This window comes from Populus trichocarpa, chromosome 18 (assembly GCF_000002775.5).
Source record: "Populus trichocarpa isolate Nisqually-1 chromosome 18, P.trichocarpa_v4.1, whole genome shotgun sequence".
NCBI classification, from domain to species: Eukaryota; Viridiplantae; Streptophyta; class Magnoliopsida; order Malpighiales; family Salicaceae; genus Populus; species Populus trichocarpa.
In genome coordinates, this window is record NC_037302.2 from 12,376,133 (window position 1) to 12,400,297 (window position 24,165).

The window sequence follows — 24,165 nt, forward strand, 5'->3', positions numbered from 1 at the left end:
CAGGGTAACTTGTGAGACTTCAAAAGATTGAACTTCTTGGTGTCCTGAGATGGGTGCAGTGGTTAGAATTTTTGCCATCCAAGTTGTATAAAGCAGAAATATGCACTCGTTTGGGCTGTTAGTGTGAGAACGAGTGATAAGGAAAATGTTTTTTCATTCCAATTACAAAACTGGGTTCAATGCACATTGCTACACAAAATTTTCACTCTAACTTTATTCCTTCTGCATCTCCATCTTGTCAGTTTATACATCGCATATCGTATTCCCTTAGAAGCAGGATGCACATGTATCTTCTATTGTTGCACAAATCAACTAGAAAATAAACACACTTTTAACAGTTGAGTCCACATTGCTTGGTGTCAGGTCCCCTGGTTTTCATCACAAATGGATCAATCCGGACCCAAAGCAAGGAGAAGATGGAAGCCAAGAGCACTGACCATATAACCACAATAGTCGGTGTCCTGTTTTGCCTCCCCATCAGACCTTTGAGGAACGGGTAGAGATGGACAATCACCCAGAAGGCAAAGAAGAGCTTTCCGAATAGAGGTCCCCATGACTGGTACCCATTGTTTATGGCATCTGAGACTCCAGCAACAACTCCAACAAGGTTGATGATTAAGATAGTGGTTGGAGGGATAAGCAGGGTTGTCCATTTAAAGGCATATAGCTCTCCAAAATCGTCATCGTCTGTTGCCTTGGATGTGACAGTGAAGTTTGTGTCGATACCTGCTAAAACTTTCAGAAGACCTTGGACAACAGCAAAGAGGTGAGCTGATACACCACCTATAACCCAGAATTGCTCGTTTCTCCACCATTCCTCAATGCTTACTCCGCTCCATCTGAGCTCAAGAATGCCCGTGGAAAAGATTGACAAAAACAAGCCAATGAAGAAAAGACTTGCAAAGGTGCTTATCTGGATCATAAACGAATTGGGAACATGTTATCACAGGGTTTAAATAAACAAAATCGCGTTCTCATGTTAACATAGGATTTGAAAGAATCTAATTGTATCTTCATTGGATTCAATTCCAGTCTCATTTTTAGAATGTTTTGGCCTTTTAAAGCTCTGCACCCTGTTATTTTATTCTGTGTAATGTTTTCACGGAAAAAATAACAGTCGTATTGTTACCTCTGGCATGATAAATTTATCAGTAAGCAGGCAGATGGCAGGGAGGCAACAGTATGCAACGAGTGCTAAGGAGGTGAAGGGGTAGATAGTTGTGTTCACATACGCAAACCTCTCGAGCCACTTGAGCTTTCCTTCCTTGTAGCCATACAACATAGGGCTGTGACGACTGAAGAAAATTTCAACAGAACCAAGAGCCCATCGGAGGACTTGGTTGAGCCGATCTGATAGATTGATGGGAGCTGAACCCTTAAATGCAGCTCTCTTTGGCATACAGTAAATAGACCTCCAGCCACGACAATGCATCTTAAAACCTGTCAGAATATCCTCTGTGATCGAACCGTAAATCCAGCCCAGCTGCACAGGAGAAAGGCAAATTTATTCAATACAGAAACTTCAAAGCACCATATAAATCATCTTTTTAACCTCAATTGCTCAATACATTTCAGAGCTACTGGATTTTTTCTGTTTACATACCTCGAGTCCCCATTCAGTTTTGTCTTCATATCCACAACTGATCACATGGATGGCTTCTTTTAGCAGAGCTGCCGGACTCGAGGAAGGAGGTACACCACCTTCTTCCATTAAAGTTGAAGTCACAAAAATTGCTGATTGTCCAAACTTCTTTTCAAAATTCATGTGGGACATCAACAGCTCCTTGTCATTATTATCCATTCCTGCTCAACAGGCTTTACATATTAGGATCAAAAGGGGAAAAGAAGATTTTGTGCAAATCAGTACGAAAAGATCTTTGAAAACCTTGCAGGCCTGTACCTTCTCCAACTGCACCATTCTTAGCATTCTTCTTTTTGCGACGTCCAAAACATGGGCAGCAGTCACAGGTTTCCATCTTTGGGCGCTTTGGATCTTTAGGAGGGTCATAGCCATACAAAGCTTGCCTTTTGAAAACGCATCCTGTGCCCACATACACTGGACCCTGAATTCCATCTAGACCCTTCATGTTAATCTGCAGGTAACACAGGGAAAAGAAACATCATCTCACTTTTCACATGCACAGGTTATGAGAGCATACACACGGGGTAAGCCAGGGATTTACATCAAAGAAAACAGTGTTTCTGTTGGCGTATCGATCATGTGTATCAATGCCATCAAATCTTTGAGGAAATTGCACGTAGCAAACTTTCTTTCCAATCTGGGGGTCCATCAAGAAACACATAGCCTCTCGAACGGCCTTGCTATTATTTACATAATGGTCACAATCCAAGTTCAGCATGAAAGGAGCATTGGTAAGCACTGCAGAGACCCGAATCTGAAAATTGCGAGAAGTCGAGAGGTATCACATAAAGCAGGCCTTTCAAAGGTGAGGGAACTTAATGCATGTAAAATAAATATTTTTTTCTCAAGTTTATTTACCAGGGCATTCATGGCACCGGCTTTTTTATGATGTGAAAAACCAGGCCTCTTCTCTCGAGATACATATACAAGGCGAGGGAGCTCGTTCCCTTCAACGTCATGTCCTCCACTGTGACCGAGAAATACTTGAATCATACCAGGGTGATCCCTCGTATTGTTTCCAGGCCATGGTGTTCCATCTTGCATAATCCACCCCTCTGTAGGAACCTTCTGTGCTTTTGCTACAATCGCATTTATCCGAACCTTGAATTCTTCATATTCTCTCTGTCAAATACCAAAAATATAATAGAATCTTATCTAAAATAGGTTGCAGGAACTTAAAAAATCGATGAATTCTATAGATGTCGATGCGAATTACGAACCTTCATAGCTCGACGTTCCTTAACAAAGGTAGGCTGAACTTTGTCCTTGAGATAATCAACCTTAAGAGTGAAGTAAAACTCAGGGGCTCGTGGTTCTATGTTAAATTTCTTGCAGAATGGCACCCATTTTCGAGCAAATTCAGCAGTTTCAGACATGGCTTCAAAGGTGCACATTGAAGCACCATCGTCAGATAGGTAACATGAGATCTTTTCAACTGGATAGTCCATGGCCAAAATTGATAAAAGTGTGTTGCCCGTGACTAGAGGGGGTTCTTTCATTGGATCCACGGTACTGACAAAGATATCCACTGGAGCAAGCATATTGGGCTCGCCTTCCTTCTCATACCTGCGTTGCAAAAATTATTAGCGGTTTGTAATTTATTTCTTAACATTGCTTTAACAGTAGAAATAATTATCAGCTGAGATAATTCTGATCGGTGTTCTTTCCAAACATAAAATCTCTGAAATTTTAGTTTTATATACTAGTTTGAACATTCTATGAACCTGAGAGAAAGGCGATCCAGATAAGTCTCGCGATCGATTGGCAACCACTTGGGGAATTGATCAAGGATCCATGAAATTGCAAACCAGATTTCGCAGACTATAGATGTCAGCCAGAGCCCAATTGCATCATGCACCGGATGCAAAATTCGATAGCGAAGAAAGACGGCCAGTATGATTAGCCTAGCAACAATAACCATTCTATACGGATTGATCTTGCTGGATGCAATAGGAACTTTCCTGGAGAGTGGCTGTCTTGCATCTTCTAACCTGCAATAATGGTTTACAGCCTATCATTCAATGCCAGCTTGATGATTTCGGTTTAAGGCTAATTCATAGTTACAAAGATGGCAAGACTGGTCTAGGCATTTCCTACTAAAAGATGGTATATAGAAGCCGGATACGTACATGGCTGCTTCTGCATCGTCATCTTGTTCAGGCCCCAGATTTCCTTGCTGCATTTTCCACTCGTCCATCCGCTCTTTCCACCCTCCCTCTTTCTTTTCGTCCCATCTTGCACTTCCTGTTTCGTGCAATTCATGTAATATTAATCGAAATAGTGATTCAGTTAATCATTTTAATCAATGCTTGCGATGAGTAAATACCAGGTTCAGAAACTGGATATGGGTGCACTCTCTTATGAAGTGAAGAAGATAGCATCTGTTCTCCATGAGATCCAATGGAGAACTCTCCACTCACCTGCACAGATGTTTAAGCATTTCTTAAAGTCCACTTAAAAAATGTCCAACAAATCCATTGAATTGGAATCAAAGAAAAGGACCGGCATCACTTACAGGCCTTGATCTGATTCCAGTTATAACTGGTGGGAATTGGCTATTTTCTTCATCATCATGGCCTCTTCCGTAAGTCATTTTCCCATGAAGCATTGCCTCAGTGAGATGCTTATTCTTGTCTTGTTCATCTTCAATGATGAACTCATGTTCAATATCATCCACATCATCTTCTTCATCATCTCCCTCCACCCTTGGACTCCCTAGACAGTTTTTGAAATAAAATCAGCTTGAGAATCCCATGCCAAAACAGAAAATTATAGCTTTGGGCTTGTATATTTTACCTTTGAGACGCTTGTATCTAGTCTTGCACTGGGGACAATTTTGAGTCCCTTCTCTTCTTTCATACTCGTAGCATGGTCTACACACAGGAAAACCACACTCATTGCAAGCCACAAACAAATCACCATCCACAGTTACGCCAATCTCATCGCCACAAATCTCACAAACTTGACCATCCAAGTTCTTCAAAGGTTTATGCTGCACCAAAACAAAAACAAACCCAAAGAATTAATAATGACGAGTCACTGCATGCATGGTTTCTTGTGATTAGTATCTTGCTGCTTTTTCTTGTTTAAGGTTTGTTTTGTTAGTATTTCTTACCTCTTCATGGCCATGAATGACAACAAGCTCGTTGCGGTTGTGAGAGCCAGCGACCAGTCCAGCACTAGCTTCCATGCTGAAGAATGGAATGGGGTGAGAGAGCTACTGGGCGGTTGAGAGGGAGTGATGTTTCTTCTTTATGAATGGAAGGGTAGGGCATGGAGAGTTGTGCTGTATATCTTGCTTTCACCTAATGTGGCCAGGTAAGGGTACCGGTGCTGTGGAAGTTGGTTGCAGAGTCGCCATTGCCTTGAAGTTAAGCTTCGTCTTTTTTCAACCACCATGCCCTTCTCTCATGCCTTCTTTTTCAATGACTAACTTGGTGTGTGTGTTGTATTTACACTATAGTTTTTGGAAAACATTTCTTCATTATTTAATTAATTTATATAAGAAAAAAAAACTTGGAAAATGAAGTACATTTTACTCTACTACGTACTAATTATTAATGGTCTCCCTTTATTTTATATTGTATTTTGTGTTATTTATATATTGCTTCTCCAAGCCTTTTTCAGTACCTCTCACAAGTCAAAAGATAATGCCACATACATGGATGTGTTTCTGCTTTGATTCACCAGCAAATAGAACCACTTTATATTTAGAAAAAAAAAAAACCCTAACTATTATCCATTTTGATTTACACCTGTCAAAGATTTTTTTATTTTTTTATAGTTTTAATAGTTGAACTATTGCTTATTCAGATTTACACCAATTTTATGATGTATTGTGTTTTTACATCAAAAGACTGTAATTAATGACATGCATTTGTATGCTTCCTTTTTTTATTGTTGAGTCGGAGGATTAAATGATGAGTACGTAGGATTTTTATTCCAAATGATTTTTTATATTGTTTGATGATTTATTTTTAATTTATCAATTATTTTGACTTTTATTTTGTTGTAGACATGATTCTTGCACGCCATTTAATGTATTTATTAATAGAACCCAACAGAATAAGCGTAAATCCAAATATACAATAGTTTAACTACTAAAATAAAATCTTTTAACTATAAATTTTCACACCAACTCCTTAAAAATTCTAAATCAACCCTTTAATTTCTTATTTTTTATATTTGGTTTTAATTTTTTATATTGAAAGATTTTTATCTTGAGTAATTTATATTAGTATACTTTTTTAATTTCAACCCCTTTAATTTTTTTATATTTTAAATTTGATTATTATTTTTTTAATTGCTATTTATTTTGTTTGAAATTATTTTTTAAATTGATTGTTTTTACAATTTTACCTTTCTTTGATTTTTTTTCCTATCAAATTTGATTTTTATTTTTTTATTGTTATTTTTTTTTATTCTTGATTGGATTCAGATCCAAGATTTCATAGATTATGAATTTTAAAAATTTGATCAGATTTAGTATGTTGGCTTGGTTTTTTTTTTTTTCTTTTATTTAAACTAATTTTTTTCTTGTTTCATCCTTAGTATTCATTCAATTAGAAGTTAAATATTGATGAATCTAAAGAAGCAAAACTAAAGTTTACCCTTGAAATAATCATGCTCGTTAGACACGTGCTGTTTTATGCGATTAAAAATTGCTCAAGTAAACCGAAGTCATGTTCTTGGTTAACACTAAAACAGGTCGTGTCTGCCATACTTTTTTTTTCTCCTAATTTTATTATGTTAATTAATTGGCAAAAATGTATGCACAATCGAAACTTCCATCTGTTCTATAGCTCAAAATGCTTGTAATCATAGCATACCCAAGTAACCAAATGCCTTTCAGTAATGGCTGTAAACTCTATTTATCCCTTTAGACTCGAATTTCATACTTCTCTTGTGATGGGTGAGTGAATTGCTAGAGTAGAATTCCATATACCTACTGGCAGAAGACATACTTGCCAACGATCAAAGATGTATGATTTTGAGAGTGCATGGCTGAGGCCCTCCATCTGCCAACCGGTGATGATGCTTGCTATAGTTTGAATCCATCTCTTTCAAAGCTTCAGCTGCCCGTCAACTGTTAATGCAAGCAGAAAAACATGTGAATGAGCATGCTTAGAATCCAAGAACTTCAAACCCAAGTCATGTTCCAATCGTTAGTTGGAGCTTCTCCATCCAGACAGAGCAACCTCTCCTACTTGAATACAAGAATTCTATTTAGGAAAACACTCTACAATCACGCAATGTAATGAACTGCTCCTTTCATTTTCGTTTTCCACTGCCTGATTTACATAGGCAGTTTGGCACAGTAGGCAGGTAGTTCTGTTTATTGAGTTTTTATTTTTCATCTCCATTTAAGAGAAAAGGAAAAGGAAAAAGAAAACGACACTAGAAAGTAAAGTACCCGTGTTCGAATCCTCCCCTTCCAACCTCGTTTAGAAAGTAAAGTAACCCCTTTCCCTTCCAACCTAGTATTTTTTTCAAGGTAGAGCTACGAGGTTTTATGTCCCACTTGAAGCTTTCCTCCCTCCTGTAGACTCGAAAAAAGAAGCTTTTCCACCTGGTAAGGGAAGGGTACAGGGTGGGCCCAAATGTGAAATGGCTTTTCGGGTAGGCTCAACTTTTCCACTGATCAAGACTTTCAAAATAAAGACAAGATCTAAATATCCCTTGCTTTGTTAAGCCCGCTTACTCAGCTGGTCATCTCACAGGACCAACCCCTGTTCTTCACGGTACCTTTGCTGCCATTCTGTATGTAATCTTGTTGGCAAGAAGCATGAACAAGCTCTTCAACCTCAACTTTGTGCTCACTTCATGTAAATTCTGGATCTTGTACTTCAAGCAACCCTTTCAATATATGCCTACATGCCCAAAACTGCCACAAGCATTCACCGTGTTCTGCGCAAACTAAAATTTTTGATGATCACACTGCTCCACTGACCTCAAATTCAATTGCGTCTATAAATTATGTCACTCCTCATCCACCACTTCAAAAGCACCCCGCACATAGGGAATCAACTTAGAATACATCAGTTGCAAAAACTGAACTTCTGGAACAGCTACTACGTCTCAGAAGTACCAGTTACTTGAAAGCAAATTTATCCGCCAGTGGCCTTTCCTTTTCTCTATACATCCTTTACTCTGAACCTCTAAACTCTTCAAATTTGAGGTACAATCTTGCTGAACTTTCTAATTTAGTGTATAAAACTTCCAGTCCCCATCACTAGTCTCTTTCCAAATCACTACCTTGTGCAGTTGATTGCATTTGTCTATGGAGTAACCATATACCAACCTCCCAGTTTAAAACCTTATCCAGCAACTGCTGGAGGAAGGCTTGCGACATGACTTTCTCAAAAAGTGGCCTGAAATCTTTAACTTGTAGCTCCCGCGTGATATGTCAAACCTTCCAATCCATGACATTTCTCGACCATTTTGTATACAGTCTCCTTTGAGCGATACACTATGTGCTCAAGTTTGTGGCCTATAAAATGGCAACCTATAATCATCCCACTCTAACAATCACAAATAACATTCTTGGACTAGCATGCATATAGAACCACAGTAATGGATTTATACACGATCAAACATTAACAGCATCCTAATCTGCTTCGAACTTAAAAAATAATACATAAATAAATCAGCTTACAAGCAATATCCTGTCTAACCTTATTCAGATTACAAAAGATTACTTTGTTTAAAAAAAAATGAAATCATGTTTGTAGTACATGTCGTATTAAACTAAAGCTATACAAAATACCAAGATTCCAAACTTAGATTCCAAACTTTCCTACAAAATGTGATCAGGAGTACCTGGCGAGTGTTCCATAATTAAAACCCCTTGTAAACTTGCATGCGCTCACACACCAGCTGATACTTCATCTGCGGCTGACTTGTCTTTTTTCTTGGGAGGTTCCTGAGCTTTCTGTAGAAGAGCTTTATTTGGTACCAGAGTAATAAATGCATTCCTATCACGAAAGTTTTTGCTCTCCTCAGTGGCAAGCTGCAAATCACAGCATCAAATGGAAGTTACAATGCAGAATTCAATGAAGAAATAATGAACATTTCTAAAATTATGAAAACTGAGAACATGCACGTGATATGCAGGGGACATACTGGTAAAAATTTGCAGATTTTGAAATTGCTACTGAATGGCCTTAACACAGAATGAGCTTGATACTGTTCAGTGAGTCCATTTGAAAGTATCAAAGCTTATAGGACCAGTCACTGCAATTATTATAAGTAATTTTGCACTGGGTTCTCTCAAACTTGGTCAGCCTGAGATGCACAGGTCTAGACCAGCCTGGTTCGAAAAATTTATCATAAAAAATGCTCCTTTTCTATTCTTTTTTTAGGAAAAAAAAACAATTGCTGCATCTTATATAAGTTACATAGAATGAAACAGAATAAAGAATTCAACAGCACTAGCATTCATCCAGACATTAGGAGATTCAGAATATATAGCATATCAATCTTCCTGTACTTTGTATATTATTTTGAGCATAAACAAATAAAAATACATCATGAGTACCTCTCCAACATCATTTTGGAAACGTCTTAAGAGCTCAATTGCATTATTTCTGAACTCATTTTCACGGCCTTTTAAGTTCACTATGACCTTGACCTGAAATAACCAAACATAATAAATGAATCAGAAACAAAAATCCTGCAAATGGAATCAGAACATGCAGGCATAGATGTCAAGAAAGAAATAAAATAACGCCGACCTTGTCACCATCTTTCAAAAACTTCCGAGCAGCTCTTAAACGCACATCATAATCATGCTGGTCGATATTGTAACTGTCAACAGAATTGATAAAAGCACAGTGTTAGTGTTAGGTTAAACATAGAATGCATAGCTGTAGCTTAGAAGTTAGAATACATTTATACTTGAGCTTTCTAGTAAAGATCTTGAAGAAATCACACAGTTTGAAACATATATGCTTCATTTTTGAATGATTACTTTCTACTCGTCATAATTCCAACATTCTGCCTGCTCTAGTGTAGATGCTGTCCAGGCAGTACTGATGAAAGAAGAAGAGTGAACTAATAAAAAGAAAGGGCAATTAAAATTTTAATTGAGAAAGCAAAGCTGGCCCCATGGCCAAGTGGTATCTAGCTACTTCATAATTTGCAGAACGAAGAACTACTCCTATAACAAATCTTTCCTTTTTGCAATGCCACCTAAAATGATGCAAGAGCATAAATTTAGACAAGGAAAAAATTATATCATATATTTCAGGTTACCTCAGAGGTTAATGATCTTGGGAACAACATGCATATGGAAGTAGACTCCACCCACTTTGTAATTTAACTTCTTAGCTTTCTATTTATTAACAGTAAGTTTCCTTTCAGCAATGCTGATACATCAATTTTCAGATGGATATTAACAATTTGCTAATCGATGTGAAAATGTGACTTCGCAAGGATTGAGCATGATAGCATTGAAAGAAGGTCATATTTTGTAGTTATCAATAAGATGTAGCAGTTAATCAACCAGCAACACCATCAATATCACAGCATGCTGCAAGCTGAAGAAAGATAAATGAGATGGCAGCTAAATGAAAAGACATGCTAACATTTTAAGAGTACATTGTTTACCCCATTTTAAGCTCCTTCAAATCCATGCGACTTGCTAAAATTTCAGAGCACACTTGGTCAGTATACATTCTCATAAGAGAATTTAGTCATGCAGTAAAGCATCAAACTCTAAAATAAAGGATAAAATAGAAGAGGCATTCACCAGCACTTTTCTTCTGCTGTCCTCTCTTTTTCTTTTGCTGTTCATATCTAAATTTGCTGAAAGAGAAGCAAATCAAGGATTATGGCAATTTTCAACTGAAAACATTTGCAATGCAGACATCAATGTAGAAAGCCTACTATAGAATTGTACAGGGCATCAATTTTGAACAATGTCTCAACACGGGATTCCCCACCAAAGAAAAAAGAAGATGAGCACTTCCTTCCATCCCAATATTCTTCCAGCAAAGGGCCATATCTATTACTCAAAATCAATGGACAAGCACAAAAATAGGGCGATGCAATTTTATTTTGGTTATATAAAGAAAATAAGACCAAAAATAGCTGAATGCCTAATTGATTTTTAAAAATAAGATAGACCAGCAGAGAAGACATGAGCTATACAGGTCAAAATGGAAGCATAATTTGCAACCAAAACATTGGATAAGTTATACAGCTTATGGTAAAAAGACTACCAAGTTAAGAGGCACAGATTCTAATATCGAAAGCAAACACTCTGTGTCCTGGAGGTTAAAAAAGGCAGAACCAGAAATGGCCACCAATAAATAAACCTCCATGCTCTTCAATAAACATGGTGTCACGGGAAGCATACAAAACCCATATTCTAAAGAATAAAATTAAAAAAAAAGTCCATTATACTTAAAAATCCCAGTCAGCAAAAACTTTTAAGCTTTATATCAGGCTTACACAGAATAAAAGAACATAGTTATAGATCCTACCACCCTTAAAACCTATAACTCAATGGATTATCAAGCCCCCCAACCGCAAATATAGATCTATACATTCCATAGTTCATTATTACCACCTTGATATCAACAATACTGACAGCACAAGGGGGGAAAGTAGACAATCTCAATGCTTGTTGTTTGAGGAGATTTAATTCAATGATGGTTGACACTATTTAAAATGTGCAACTTGGTTTGTCTTCTTTAATTGATGTGGAGAAATAGCGAAGATGTAAAAAACTTCACCACATAAACATACATATACTTCATTTCATTTATTTATAAAAGGAAAATGCTAAAAGAGTCATACTTGTAATCCATTATTCTGACAACAGGAGGATCTGCATCCGGAGACACTATCACCTGCAAAAAACAGAAACAAATCAGAAGCTCAGGACGAGAAGTTTGATGTGCGTTAGACAAAGGATGTAGTTGCAACACCAACAGCATACGTGCCGCATCCAATTCACCAACCAAAAAGGAATGCTGGCTCTGTGGGGGAAATCAATGCTTTTTAAACAAAAGAATATACTTATTGAGGACCATAAAGTAGAACACTTACTCTGTTACTATCACAACAAAACAAGCAATTCCCTTCTGGTATTTAACCAAGAAGATGGTAAGTGTTTCACATTCAAATTCACTATTGATGATCATAATAAGGATATATAAAAAAAATAAAATTTGAACATTGTTAATCTTTATTTTCATCATCCACGTAAATTTGATACACCGAAGTCCAGCCACAAGAAAATATATTTATACATGGATGCTAATGCTTTTCGATGATGAACTGAGGAAACAATGCAGTCTAAACCAATTGATAGTTATGAAATGGAATCTTTTTCCTCACACTATATCATGCAATGTAGTCATCAGTAAAGAAACCACATCTTTATACAAAAAAAGTTCGTAAATTCACAATAATTTTAAAAAAATAAAAATAAAATAAAATGAATGATATACCAAATTAAGCTCGGTATCTTCAGCCATTTGAATTGCATCACGAACAGTTACCACTCCAACCTTAAATGAATAAATAAATCCACTATCAGTTTTAGTTCTAAAACTGATCAAATTTATAATTAAAAGAGGGATAAAGGTTCCTTTTTTTTTCTATTCTATTTTCTCAGCTACCAAACAGAAAACAACATTTCATTTTTTTAAACTAACCATATTCTGTTGCTGATCAATGAGTCTCACAGTAGCTGACCTACAAAAAAAAATTACAAAAAAAACTGTAAATTACAATTTATTTCATTTCAAAATCACACAAAAATAGCCATTAATAATAATAATCACCTAATGCTAGATATATTAAGAGCCTGGTCATCATCGGAATCACTCTTCCGCGGCCTCCGCGAGTCATAGGATCGTGGACCGCCGAAACGGGCAGTGGTGACGGGGCTGGGAGAAGAGCACGGGAGAGAGTCCGGTTTGGAGAGATTCGGGTTGTGAAGCCGGAGGCCGAAGAGCTTGGAATCGAGAGAAGAAAGACAGAGCGCGTAGTGTGTCGTTTTGGTTGTGGTAGTCCGGGTTACTAACGGAAAACAGCTGCTGCTGCTAGCGCTGGTGATACCAGCCATGGCTTCTATATTTTTTTTTTTCAAAATTTAAAGAGAAAAATAACTATAAGTCATAAGAAATTCTTTTCTTATCCAGACACAGAATTTCGATATTTTGAGACTGAAGTCTGATCTGAAGTGAGCGAGTGAGTGAGCATTGTGGGCTGGCCTAGATGGAGAAATTTAGCCCATAATAATTTTGAAGGCCCAACTAGGTTATATGCATAATTCTTCCAGCTCCTTCAACTTGTCCTCAAGTTCATCAACTTCAGCCAGTTGGTTCCAGTCCCTGCCTTCTCTTCAATCTTCTGCTAATCTGCCGGGTCCAATTTCCCTGCAATCTTCTCGTCCTTATATGCATAATTCTCTAGAGCATTCTTTGCTTCCACCTTCATCTTCACCTCCTCATCTTCCGCCCTATTCTTCTCTGCGTCTTGCACCAACTTGTCAATGTCTTCCTTGCTCAACCTTCCCTTATCATTGGTAATGGTGATCTTGTTCTTGACCCCAGCAGTCTTGTCTTCGGCTGTGACATTCAACATCCCATTTGCATCAACGTCAAAAGAATCAAAGAAACAATAGGAAGAAACAATAGGATTATCTGGTATAAAAACTAAATGAAAAGAAATAATTAGAGATTAAATTAAAAAAAATCAAAAAAAATCAAAGAATTAAAGAAACTTGGAAACAAAAATCACATGAAATAAAATATATGAAATAAAATATAGAGATAAAATTAAAAAACATATCAAGAAAAAAGATTAAAAAAAATAGCAATCAAGATAGTGATAATCAAATTTAATAAAAATAAATAAATAAAATAAAATACTTAGGAATAAAATTGTAAAACAATAAACTTCAATAAATATTAAAATCAACACGAACAACAATTAAATTATTAAGGTCCAAAAACAAAATAAATACAAATTGAAAGACAGTTGAATTTTAGAAGGACAAACACGACCACTGAAGTTAAGAGAGAGAAAATAAGAGTCAGACACTTCTAAAGATATAATAAAAAGCAGTTTTCTTCCTTGAATGGCATTGCACACGCCGTCCATGTGCTAACATATGTCAATCATTTTTTTTATAATATTTATATTTGTTAAGTTATCAAATTACCCTTAATTGAAACCGATAATAATGGAAAAACTAGAAAAAAATAACAAAAATACCCTTAAACACAACAATCTTAGTTTTAAAATTTGAAGGTTAAATTCTCCATTTCACTAACATCAAAGTTGCTGTGCAAAATCTTAATAATTTTTTGTTTTAAAAAGTAATTAGATTATTTTATTGATTTGGAAAAAAAAAGATTAAAAAACTCTCTTACACTATTTTTTTTAAGTGTAATTAAGTCTTTGTACTGTTTTGAAAAAAAAAATTACCTCCATCTAATTTGTTAATGCTAATTAAACCTCGTGAAATGATCATTTTACTTTTTAATTTGCATTTCTTGCACGGCACAATGTGTTTTGCTCCATATGAATGACTCAGCATCAATTTTTTTAAGGATTGAATTATTGAACACATTAAAGTGGGAAGCCCTTGCTAACCACACGAAGTGGAACCCCAGGTGCCGACCTTCGCAGTTAGGAATACTTGTTACTGAATACATTAAGATTGGTAAGAGTATTAGACATGATGTAAACTGTATTTTTAAAAAATTTAAATTTTTTTTGTGCTAAAATTTAATATAATTTATACGTTTTGGATCGTTTTGATGTGCTAATGTTAAAAATAATTTTTTAAAAATAAAAAAAATTATTGACATGCATTTCGGCACAAAAAATTATTTGAAAAGTAACCGCTACTAAACTACCAAGCATCCTCTTATTGTTGTTATATTTTAAAGTATTTTTTATTTAAAAATATATTAAAATAATATTTTTTATTTTTAAAAATTATTTTTAATATCTATCAAAATAATTTTAAAATACTAAAAAAAATTATTTTAAAAAGAAAAATTATTTTTTTTTAAATATAAAAACAAATCGAACTAAAATCGCGAAAAGATAAATAAGTTAGATCACAAAGGTAACAACAGAAGGTGGAGGGCTAAACCGGCACGTGTGTGTTAAGGCTATTAGCTGTCACTTTGACATTCGGCCAGAAGATAAGCAACTGAGGGCACCGATTAGTGGGCCCCGGACGATATAAGTTTAGGGCAAACACGAGCTAAAATAGGAAAAAGAAAACGTCCTCGCCCTGTTTTGTTTAAGGATCATCCTTCCGTATTTATCTTTGCTTTGAAGTCCCGATCTTATCCTTGTATAATTTTTAGTTCAAACGCTGGATTTGAAAGTAGTTCACCTACCCGTCTGGCTTGCTTCTCTTTTTTAAATAATTTTCAAATTGTTTTTTTTTAAGTATTAATTTAATATTTTTATAAGTATTTTTTATAAATTTAAGATGTTGATGTCAAAAAATAAAAAAATATTATTTTAATTATGAGAAATTGAGATTATTGGAAATAATTTTTTTTAATTAATTTTTTTAATTTTATCACTCAACATTGAGTTTATTTAAAATTAAAATTCATAATTTATCTTAATTTATTTTTTATGGGATTATTATGGTATCATGACTTGACATGCAAATTGATAAGTAAACTTGTGTTGATTTGAGTCGATATAATATATTTTAATATTAAATAATATTTTAAATCAAATTACATTTTTATAAGTTATACATGTTATTTATATATTCATCAAGTCGATTGGATGACTTCAATTAATTTTTATATAATTTAATTTTTTTATTGAAAAAATAGTAGTAATATTTAAATATTTTTTTATATTAAAAAAATTGATTTTACCTATACACCATGATGATTGGCAAAGCTACTTGGAGACTATATGTCATCCTTTTACTTAGGATATTCTTTGGAAAGGAATTGGAACTATTGAGATAGTGTTTATCATTGCAAAAAAGCACCAGAAAAAGATGATTTCTTTGTTATTTTTAATTCTATGAAAAAGCAAAATTCATCCGGCATCTTTTACTAAAATTCCCAAGCGGAAGGACACCGACGTAATTACATAAGCAGTCCTAAATACAGCAGGAAAAAAGTAAAAGAAAAAAACTCACCACCTATAGAAGGGTTTGGTTTTTCTCTCATTGTCGACCGGCCTCACATACTCTCTTCTCTTCTTTGCTCTTCGCAGAAGAGAGAGTAGAAAACCCAAAAGAACCTCTCTTCTTATTTCTCTATCTTGAATCAGCTCTTGCTTTTATTATTAGCAGCTGAATCTGTCACTTTCTTGGTTTATTCTTTCTTTTTGATTGGACTGTGGATTGGAATTTAAAAACGAGTGAAAGACCGAGTTATGCAGCAAGGTGATCAGACGGTGTTAAGCTTAAGACCTGGTGGTGGTCGAGGGAGTAGACTCTTCAATCCTCGCTTGGAGCAGTCCTCTTCTTCTACATCTTCTTCTATTTCTTTCGGTGATCTCCCTCTCTTGCGTCCTCATGGCGGTGCTACTTCTTTTAAGGTTTTTATCATTACCCATCTTTGGATCTAGAAACTTTGCTATGAAAACCTGTATGTTTTGATTTTATGCCATTGGTTTTGTGGTCTTGTGGGATTGGTTTGTCTGGGTTAAGTGTGGATTGGATTTGAAGAAAAATTGGATCTGTTATTTATGTTTTCTTTACTTGCAATATCTAATCGTTGTTCTTATTTTTTCTTTTGTTATTTTATCTTGTTAAGAGTGACTGAGGTTGGTTTTTTCTGGATTAAAAACTGAAGCTTGGTTATGTCCTGTTGGATTTGGTAACTGTTCTGATAATCGGTTCAAGTACTACTTTTGACATCCAGCAATCTACCATGTTGTTAAACTGCTGTTCTTAGTTGCTGTTCTGTTTATTTGATTTTGTTAAGAGTCAGATTGTTATGTTGTTGATCGATAATGAAAAAGGTTATTTCATAATGAGAACTTGGAAAGGTTGGGAATTTGTAGTGTCCTAATTCTTGGCTGGCCACTTGATATGTGTACCTGCTGTAAATATGGACGAACAGCAATATGTAGGCTTTAGGTGGGTGTCTATTGAGTTTCAGATTGCCCATAAAGGACCTACTCACATTCAGACTCTTAGGAATATTGATGATGAAACGTTGGAAGTTTAGTTAGGTTCTACTTCACAGTCTATTCTACTTGATGTGGGTAGTAGCTTCTGGTTTAGCATTCATTGAGCTTTGTATTCTGCAAGGTCGAAGTTCAGCTTTTTACTTGCCTGTGATTTATTATATAAAAAAGAATGGAGCTTTTGAATGTGGTCGGGCCAAGTAAATTTCATCCGTTCTATTAGCACCGTTGTTTTTATTCATGAATCCTCCATATAGAACATTGTAAAGTCCATTGACGACTTGAGTTTAATTATCCATGTGAATGATGTTAAGCATGCCCACTTCTGCCATATTTTAGAATCCAAATATGTAAATCACTTATGCTGGTATGATGCATGTTTTAGTTGAATTCTTCTGCCTATTCACCTTTTAATTATTTACCAAGGAAAAACAGATGATGATAGCAATCTTTTTGTGGATTCAAGGCAATAGTTTAATAATACTAGTGTATATCTGTGGCATCGGTTTCAACACTGTATCTTAGTTTTGTAAGCCATACCATACATTTTTCTCAGTTATGCTATTGTCGGGGTTTTTCCCATAACACTTGCTTCCTGCAATAGCTTTATTTTTTTGGCATATTAAACTTGGTTGATTTTGTTGGAAGCTCTTGACTCCAATTGTATTCTTCTTATAGACTGGAGACTTGCGGTTTGAGGGTCGTGAGCGTGTTCGGTACACTAGAGACCAACTGTTGCAGCTTAGAGAGGTATTGATCTTAAATATGCATGAGGACATGATTACTTATTAAGCTTGTTGGCATTGATTTTCCAAAGAACTTTTAATTCTTGGTTCGTGTGCTGATATGGGTGGCATTTATTTGTTGGCATAGAGCATAAAAAATTAGTGTAAATATATGGGGGGTGTTTCATTTCAATTTTCATATACGGATTCATCCTTTCAATTTACTTTTGCATTCTTTTGCATGCTATTTCACTCTGTTTTAAAATTTGGTTTCATATACTTTCTGTTCAGAAGCATCCTAATGATTATAATGGTGAATAGAGCACAGAGATGTATTCTGTAAATAGCATTGTTTTGGGAGGCTCATATCACTTGGTATATATTTTTGTATGCTTCGTTTATTTGTTATTTGATCTTGGCCATTATTTTCTCATAGGCTGTTGTAATCTTTGATGAGATTCTAAAAATCAAACAAGAAATTGAAGCTGAGCTTTTTGGTGAAGATCAGAGCTGGAGTCGTGGAGAAACCAATGTGAGTCTTTGTTCCATTTTGATTTGCCTCCTTAAATTACCCCTTTCGTTGCAAGAAGCGGCTGGGGGTATAAAAGTGCTAGATAAGAATGGAATCTAGTTATTTTGATGTTTCATAAGTCCTTTGTGGTAGATTGATGGTGTTTATAGTAATGATTTCTTTTGCTCCTTCCAGCCTCCAACTCAATCTCAGATTCGTTATTCTGAGCCAGACAATCGTGATTGGCGTGGTCGTTCTGCTCAATTTTCTCCATCTGGAGAGGAGAGGTCCCGGGATTCTATTCGAGAAAATAGAGACTTTGGTGGGAGATATGACTCCAGACAGCAAGAAGGCAATCAGTCTAATCGTCAAGACCAGCTCAACTCCCAATTCGCGAGAGCACAAATCTCTTCCCATCAGGTAATTTATGACTCCCTCCTTTTATTTGCTTATGGCAATCTTTTTGAATAATTGTTTACCTATCCAGCTAAAATTTTCTTATTTGCTATTCCGATACACACTTAATTTGTAGTGTGTAAAGCCATTTAATGGCATTGTCAGAACTAGAGTTTCTTCTAAAGTAAATTTTTTACTATATCGAGAATAATAATTTACTCACAAGATTTTTAATCCAACACCTTTTCTTTTGTATATCATGGAAAGTTTGACCTGAAGCAGTTAAATTGTAGATGCTCTTGCCATCAACCATATCATCTTAATGAAATGCATAACATTAGAAGTTTCCTTTAGCTTCTTGTTGAACTTCTAATTATGAATAATGTACCAAAAGTGCAGGCAGCTTTTGTCTCATTCTTTTGCTGTATTACATAAATTTGGTAACATTTTAGTTCAATGGAACACAATGACTATCGAACCATAATATAATAACTCTGTCTGGTTCAAGATATTAATACAATTTTTTCAGGTCGGTTCCTCATCTAGATGATCTTAGTTCTACTATGAATTCTTTGACCTTCTCCTTCACTCTACTCTTCGTTTGTTATTATGCTGTATTCTGGTGCTTTATTTAAACTAAGTTATGTGCTCATGTTTTATTTTAGCTTCAACTCCTGTATTTTCCTTTTAAACCAGGGAGGACCTGCTCCTGCTTTGGTCAAGGCTGAGGTACCATGGTCTACTAGAAGGGTGAATCTTTCTGAAAAGGAACGTGTCTTGAAGACTGTAAAAGGGTAACTGATGCTGATGATTTCCTATGTGACTATTTTTTGAGTCAGAAAATATCAAATGGGATACATGTGTCATTTCATGGTTATGGCCTGAATGCAGTAAGGTCTGGGTACAGGCTTACTTGTGCTTTTACCCAAGACATGGTTGGCTTCTCAAGCATCATGTTTTTATGTTAAAATCTCCACATGAAAATGTGGACTTGTTGGCAACTTGACAGCATTTTGGTGATATTTTATATCTGGAATATAGTGCAGTGTCCTCAATTGCACAATCACCTTGGGTTTTCGCATATTCTTTTTTATGTTAAAATCTGTATAATTTGATTTTAATTTTGAGTAATGAAAGCATCCATGAAGCTTCAGCTGTAATCTTGAATGTCTTTGAACTTGCAAGCTCTTAAAATCGAAACATCAAATTTCACTTAGAATAGTTTTTTACAATTCAAGAATTTCCCAGCCATGGTTTTAGAATTTGTTTGAAGTATATAGTATGCACCACATAACAAATTGGATTTCTGACCATAGGACATTTCACTATCCTGGAACTGGTATTTATTACAAACATGAAAATAAACATGTGTTTTTGATTGTCATCATTGCCATTGACAGCAATGGATAGCCTAAATGGATATGTCAGTCCATGTAGATTCTGGTTCGGTTTTATTTTCTTAACCTTGGTTCTTTCTCACCCATTAAATTGCCGGGGATTCTCATCATTTCCTTCTGTACTTTTACCTATTTGGATTATATGGCTCTTTATGTGATTCAGACTCATGCCATTGCTTTCAAAAAATCTGAAGGGCTTGTTCGATACAAGTATTTATGGTGGCTATATGCTGAATGCTCTCTGTTTTCTGTGCAGTATACTGAACAAGCTCACCCCTGAGAAGTTTGATGTTCTCAAGGGTCAACTTATTGACTCTGGAATTACATCAACTGATATCTTGAAGGTTAACTTTTTGGTTCATATTTTTTCTATTCCTTTAGATTTATACAGCTGCCAGTTGAGCTTAAGGTTGATTCTGAATGCAGGGTGTGATATCACTTATATTCGACAAGGCTGTTCTTGAACCCACATTCTGCCCTATGTACGCACAACTGTGCTCTGATCTTAATGAAAAGCTCCCCTCATTCCCATCAGATGAACCTGGTGGGAAAGAGATCACATTTAAGCGGGTGCTCTTGAATATCTGTCAAGAGGCATTTGAAGGTGCTGATAAGCTGAGGGAGGAATTAAGGCAGATGACAGCTCCAGAGCAAGAGCTTGAGCGTAGGGATAAGGAAAAACTGGTCAAGCTTCGCACTCTTGGAAACATGCGTTTGATTGGAGAGCTTCTGAAGCAGAGCATGGTTCCTGAAAAGATTGTCCATCATATTGTTCAGGTTAGCAGTGGAGCTTCCACTTGTATAACTTTTCGTGACACTGGTGGAGGTTCTTAGGATTGCTTACAGCTACTTTGCTATGTGAACAGGAGCTTCTAGGGCCCGATAATAAAGGTTGTCCTGCAGAAGAAAGTGTTGAGGCCATATGCCAGTTCTTTAATACCATTGGTAAGCAGCTTGATGAAAGCCCAAAGTCGCGACGAATAAATGATGTGTACTTTGGTCGATTGAAGGAACTGGCATCAAATCCTCAGCTGGCTCCCCGACTGAAGTTCATGGTGCGCGGTGTTCTTGACCTACGGATGAACAACTGGATTCCTAGGCGTGAAGAGGTAAGATTTCTATGCCATTAATTTCTAATTCAGCTAATAGATGCTGTATTTATGTAAATATTTTATTGGTTGTCATTGCAGGTCAAAGCTAAAACCATCACAGAGATACATTCTGAGGCAGAAAAGACTCTTGGGCTGCGTCCAGGTGCTACTGCAAGCATTAGAAATAACCGTGGTCTTATATCCACCGCTCCAGGGACTACTGGCCCTGGGGGCTTCCCCATCAACCGACCTGGAACTGGGGGGATGATGCCTGGCATGCCAGGAACTAGGAGAATGCCTGGGATGCCTGGAATTGATAATGACAACCGGGAGATACCTAGAAACCGCCCAATGCCAAGGGGTGATGGTCCTATGCAGCTTGGGGGACGTGTCCAATCACCAATGTTTAACAAGTCATCACTAAACACCAGGCTGTTACCCGAGGGCAGTGGTGGTTTTATAGGTGGTAGGAGTAGTGCCCTCCTGCATGGAAGTGGCGGTCCTCCTTCTAGGCCATCAAACTCTGGTTTTGGTGCAGAGCCTCCTGCTCAAGCCTCTCTGCCTAGTAAAACCCTTCCTGCTCCTTCCGTGCCTCCAGTTTCAGAGAGACCAGTTGTTTCAGCTGCTAGGGTGAATCCTGATGAACTCAAGAGAAAGACTGTCTCACTCCTGAAGGAATATTTCAGTGTCTTGCTTCTGGATGAGGCATTGCAATGTGTGGAGGAGCTGAAGTCTCCAGGTTATCACCCTGAAGTTGTCAAGGAAGCTATCTTCATTGCACTAGAGGCAAACCCACCATGTGTTGAACCAGTTGCCAAACTTTTGGAATATTTGTTTTCCAAGAAGGTCCTCACAGCTAAAGACATAGGGACCGGGTGCTTACTCTATGGTTCTATGTTGGATGATATTGGCATTGATTTGCCAAAGGCACCAAATAATTTTGGTGAAATTATCGGGAAATTAGTTTTGGTTGGGGGATTGGACTTTAAAATGGTAATAGAGGTCCTTAAGAAGATGGAGGATGATATGTATCGGAGAGCCATGTTTGATGCAGCAATAAGGGTCATTATTTCAAGTCCGGATGGGCAACTTGTATTAGACACTCAAGCATCCGCCATTGAGGCTTGCCGGAGTTTGTTTTAGTAAGTCTTACCATTCTATTTCGTGAGTACTTCACCATCTGTATCCAACTTTTTTGTGCTTACGTTTACTTCATAATGCCCCGCCTACACCATTTTGAGGCGAGCAACTTGTACTATGTGATAAGGTGGAGCTGCCAAGAACATGACATATTTTTTGAGTTGTATATTTTTTCCTGAGATCATAGTTGTGTGTTACCGAAGAAAGAAATCAAACCATAATGCTGTGGATATTGGTCTCGTGTGCCTGTAGCTCGAGAAGCATGCCCCTTCAAGGGATCCAGTTGTTTTGTATTTGATTAGTTTTCAATTTTTGTTCTCTTGACTGAGTAATTTAGTTTATTATTTGAACTCAGCTCATAAATCTTACTCTCTACATCCTCACTTGTATCACCTTCTGTTTGTTGTGCTGTTGCGTTCTCTGCTGCCCACTAGTTTTGATGCTAGCCTGATTGCTGGTGCTATAATATACCAGATTTAGTTGGTTTTGAAGGTTAATCTGCTCCTTCCACATTTGATTACGCTTCCTGCAAGCTGCCATGGTTTCAAGAAATGCAAGCTGTCGGCGGGCTATAATTATGCAACAGAAGTCTTTGCCAAATTATATCCTTTCTTGACTTCGGTAATTTTTGGTTTGTTAAGAGGAGCCAAGTTCTGTTTTGCCATCCAGCTTCAAAAAGAGCGTTAGCCGTTAAGTGGTGGCGGTGGCGTAAGTGGTGGGATTTGTCTAGTGGAAAGTGACAAGTGAAGCGTAAATTGTCAAGCTGGTCACACGACATCTTAATCGGAGCTTGAATTTATAGGTTGGAAGCTTGCAGATAGGATAGGATGCCTTCCAATTTTTAGGTCACATTTCAATGTCTCTGGGACAAGAAACCCCACTGGAATAATGGCCAGGGCTGTGTGAAGAGGGCATTTCACCCTCTACTTTTGATGGGTTATTATCAGTATCTGGTACCGGTCCGGTATAGAGCGGTGGTTCCCTTGATAGGGTCCCATGCAAACAATAAAAATCATTGACACGAAGAAGATTCATCAGAGGATGTTCCCTTGAATTCAAATACACGGCTTCAACTTTCAATGAAACTGACAGTGATTCGATGTGGATCCCTAATTTCTCCATGATAATACATTTTTACAAGGCAAAGAACTGTACTGCATCAACCTCTTTGTTATTTAGTCAAATTTTCTTTTCTGGTTACATTGGCTTCTAGTTCTAGGTCAATTTTTGGTAGCAGCACTTCTTTGGATTGCCTTTTTTTTTTTCTATGAAAAGCTGATCCATCAAATTTAGATTTTTAATTGTGATATTATCATTTCATTACCATTATTATTTTACTATTAATTTTTTTAATAATTTTTATTATTATTATTATAATTGTCTTTTTCAACGTCAACTCATCACTATCATTTTTTTTTATTATTATTATCAACACATTTATTTTTATTATTATTATTGTCACATCATTATTATTAATATTACTATCTTATTATTATCATGATCATTTTATTATTATCTTAACGATTATCTTTATCATCATAATTATCATTAAAAATATTTATATATAAAATATTTTACGTAAAAATATTTTATTATCACCAAAACAGCTTCTATTGCAAAATAATTACTTTTTTAAAAAAAATATAACGATACCACTTCCATTATATAAGCGGATCTCCTTGTAAATAAAGCAAACTGAACTACAAAGCTCAAGATTCTCCCGCGTTAAGTAAACTTCAAATTAAAAGTATGGCCTCAAGTGAAACCAGCAACAAACACCAAAACGGCATCGGCGTCATCAACAGATGACTAATCACTGAAGCTCACCGTTGCAACTTCACTCCTGCGATCAAAACTTCTGCAGAAACAGCCTCCTCCTGCTCCTCCTCCTCCTAACAATCTTTCTTCAGAATCCGACGTTCTTCGCTGGATTTTCATCTATCTCTATTCTCTGTTTGGAACACAATAAAATGCAGACATTTGAGTCAAAATTTAACGCGATTAGGTTTTGACATGACAAACAGAGCATAATTGCGCTCTGTTTTTTTCTTTAGAAAGACTGAAGAGCGAAAACAAGAGCTTCGACTGAGAGAAGATCTCAAGGAAGCTGAAGGTTATA

General features: G+C 36.3%; 3 protein-coding genes, 1 non-coding gene and 1 pseudogene across 4 annotated transcripts; 2 read left to right on the top strand and 3 right to left on the bottom strand.

Moving 5' to 3' along the window:
- Window positions 1-137: 137 nt before the first annotated feature.
- LOC7489430 (cellulose synthase A catalytic subunit 7 [UDP-forming]) lies at window positions 138-5,072 on the bottom strand. The gene is made up of 13 exons (XM_052448952.1): window positions 4,758-5,072; window positions 4,439-4,634; window positions 4,158-4,357; window positions 3,969-4,062; window positions 3,772-3,886; window positions 3,367-3,633; window positions 2,863-3,208; window positions 2,501-2,764; window positions 2,184-2,396; window positions 1,901-2,093; window positions 1,604-1,803; window positions 1,130-1,483; window positions 138-913 (listed from the first exon to the last, which is right to left on the bottom strand). The coding sequence occupies exons 1-13, from the start codon at window positions 4,830-4,832 to the stop codon at window positions 332-334; spliced, it is 3,099 nt and encodes a 1,032-aa protein (XP_052304912.1). The 5' UTR covers window positions 4,833-5,072; the 3' UTR covers window positions 138-331.
- A 3,183-nt stretch (window positions 5,073-8,255) lies between these two features.
- LOC7493383 (translation initiation factor IF3-2, chloroplastic) lies at window positions 8,256-12,810 on the bottom strand. The gene is made up of 9 exons (XM_002325087.4): window positions 12,436-12,810; window positions 12,307-12,346; window positions 12,100-12,159; window positions 11,444-11,496; window positions 10,392-10,447; window positions 10,250-10,283; window positions 9,376-9,448; window positions 9,180-9,272; window positions 8,256-8,651 (listed from the first exon to the last, which is right to left on the bottom strand). The coding sequence occupies exons 1-9, from the start codon at window positions 12,717-12,719 to the stop codon at window positions 8,508-8,510; spliced, it is 837 nt and encodes a 278-aa protein (XP_002325123.3). The 5' UTR covers window positions 12,720-12,810; the 3' UTR covers window positions 8,256-8,507.
- A 104-nt stretch (window positions 12,811-12,914) lies between these two features.
- On the bottom strand, window positions 12,915-13,355 carry LOC112325080 (heat shock 70 kDa protein-like; annotated as a pseudogene).
- Window positions 13,356-15,805: 2,450 nt separating this feature from the next.
- On the top strand, window positions 15,806-22,400 carry LOC7493385 (eukaryotic translation initiation factor). Its single transcript, XM_002324490.4, has 9 exons — window positions 15,806-16,192; window positions 17,465-17,536; window positions 17,948-18,043; window positions 18,218-18,442; window positions 19,115-19,212; window positions 20,072-20,159; window positions 20,242-20,592; window positions 20,682-20,924; window positions 21,006-22,400. Exons 1-9 carry the CDS (start codon window positions 16,028-16,030, stop codon window positions 22,047-22,049), a joined length of 2,382 nt encoding a protein of 793 aa, XP_002324526.1. The 5' UTR covers window positions 15,806-16,027; the 3' UTR covers window positions 22,050-22,400.
- On the top strand, window positions 16,682-16,786 carry LOC112325126 (small nucleolar RNA snoR103). Its single transcript, XR_002979186.1, has one exon. It is a non-coding gene; the product is annotated as a small nucleolar RNA snoR103 (small nucleolar RNA).
- Window positions 22,401-24,165: the final 1,765 nt, after the last annotated feature.

Coding starts and splice junctions, on each gene's coding strand:
- LOC7489430 (XM_052448952.1), bottom strand. CDS start 4,832: ATGGAAGCTAGTGCTGGACTGGTCGCTGGCTCTCACAACCGCAACGAG. Junction 3,209..3,366: donor CTGGATCGCCTTTCTCTCAG/GTTCATAGAATG, acceptor TTTGCAACGCAG/GTATGAGAAGGAAGGCGAGC. Junction 914..1,129: donor ATAAATTTATCATGCCAGAG/GTAACAATACGA, acceptor TTTATGATCCAG/ATAAGCACCTTTGCAAGTCT.
- LOC7493383 (XM_002325087.4), bottom strand. CDS start 12,719: ATGGCTGGTATCACCAGCGCTAGCAGCAGCAGCTGTTTTCCGTTAGTA. Junction 10,284..10,391: donor ACAGCAGAAGAAAAGTGCTG/GTGAATGCCTCT, acceptor CTGAAATTTTAG/CAAGTCGCATGGATTTGAAG. Junction 9,273..9,375: donor TTTTGAAAGATGGTGACAAG/GTCGGCGTTATT, acceptor TGGTTATTTCAG/GTCAAGGTCATAGTGAACTT.
- LOC7493385 (XM_002324490.4), top strand. CDS start 16,028: ATGCAGCAAGGTGATCAGACGGTGTTAAGCTTAAGACCTGGTGGTGGT. Junction 20,160..20,241: donor CATCAACTGATATCTTGAAG/GTTAACTTTTTG, acceptor TTCTGAATGCAG/GGTGTGATATCACTTATATT. Junction 20,925..21,005: donor GGATTCCTAGGCGTGAAGAG/GTAAGATTTCTA, acceptor TTGTCATTGCAG/GTCAAAGCTAAAACCATCAC.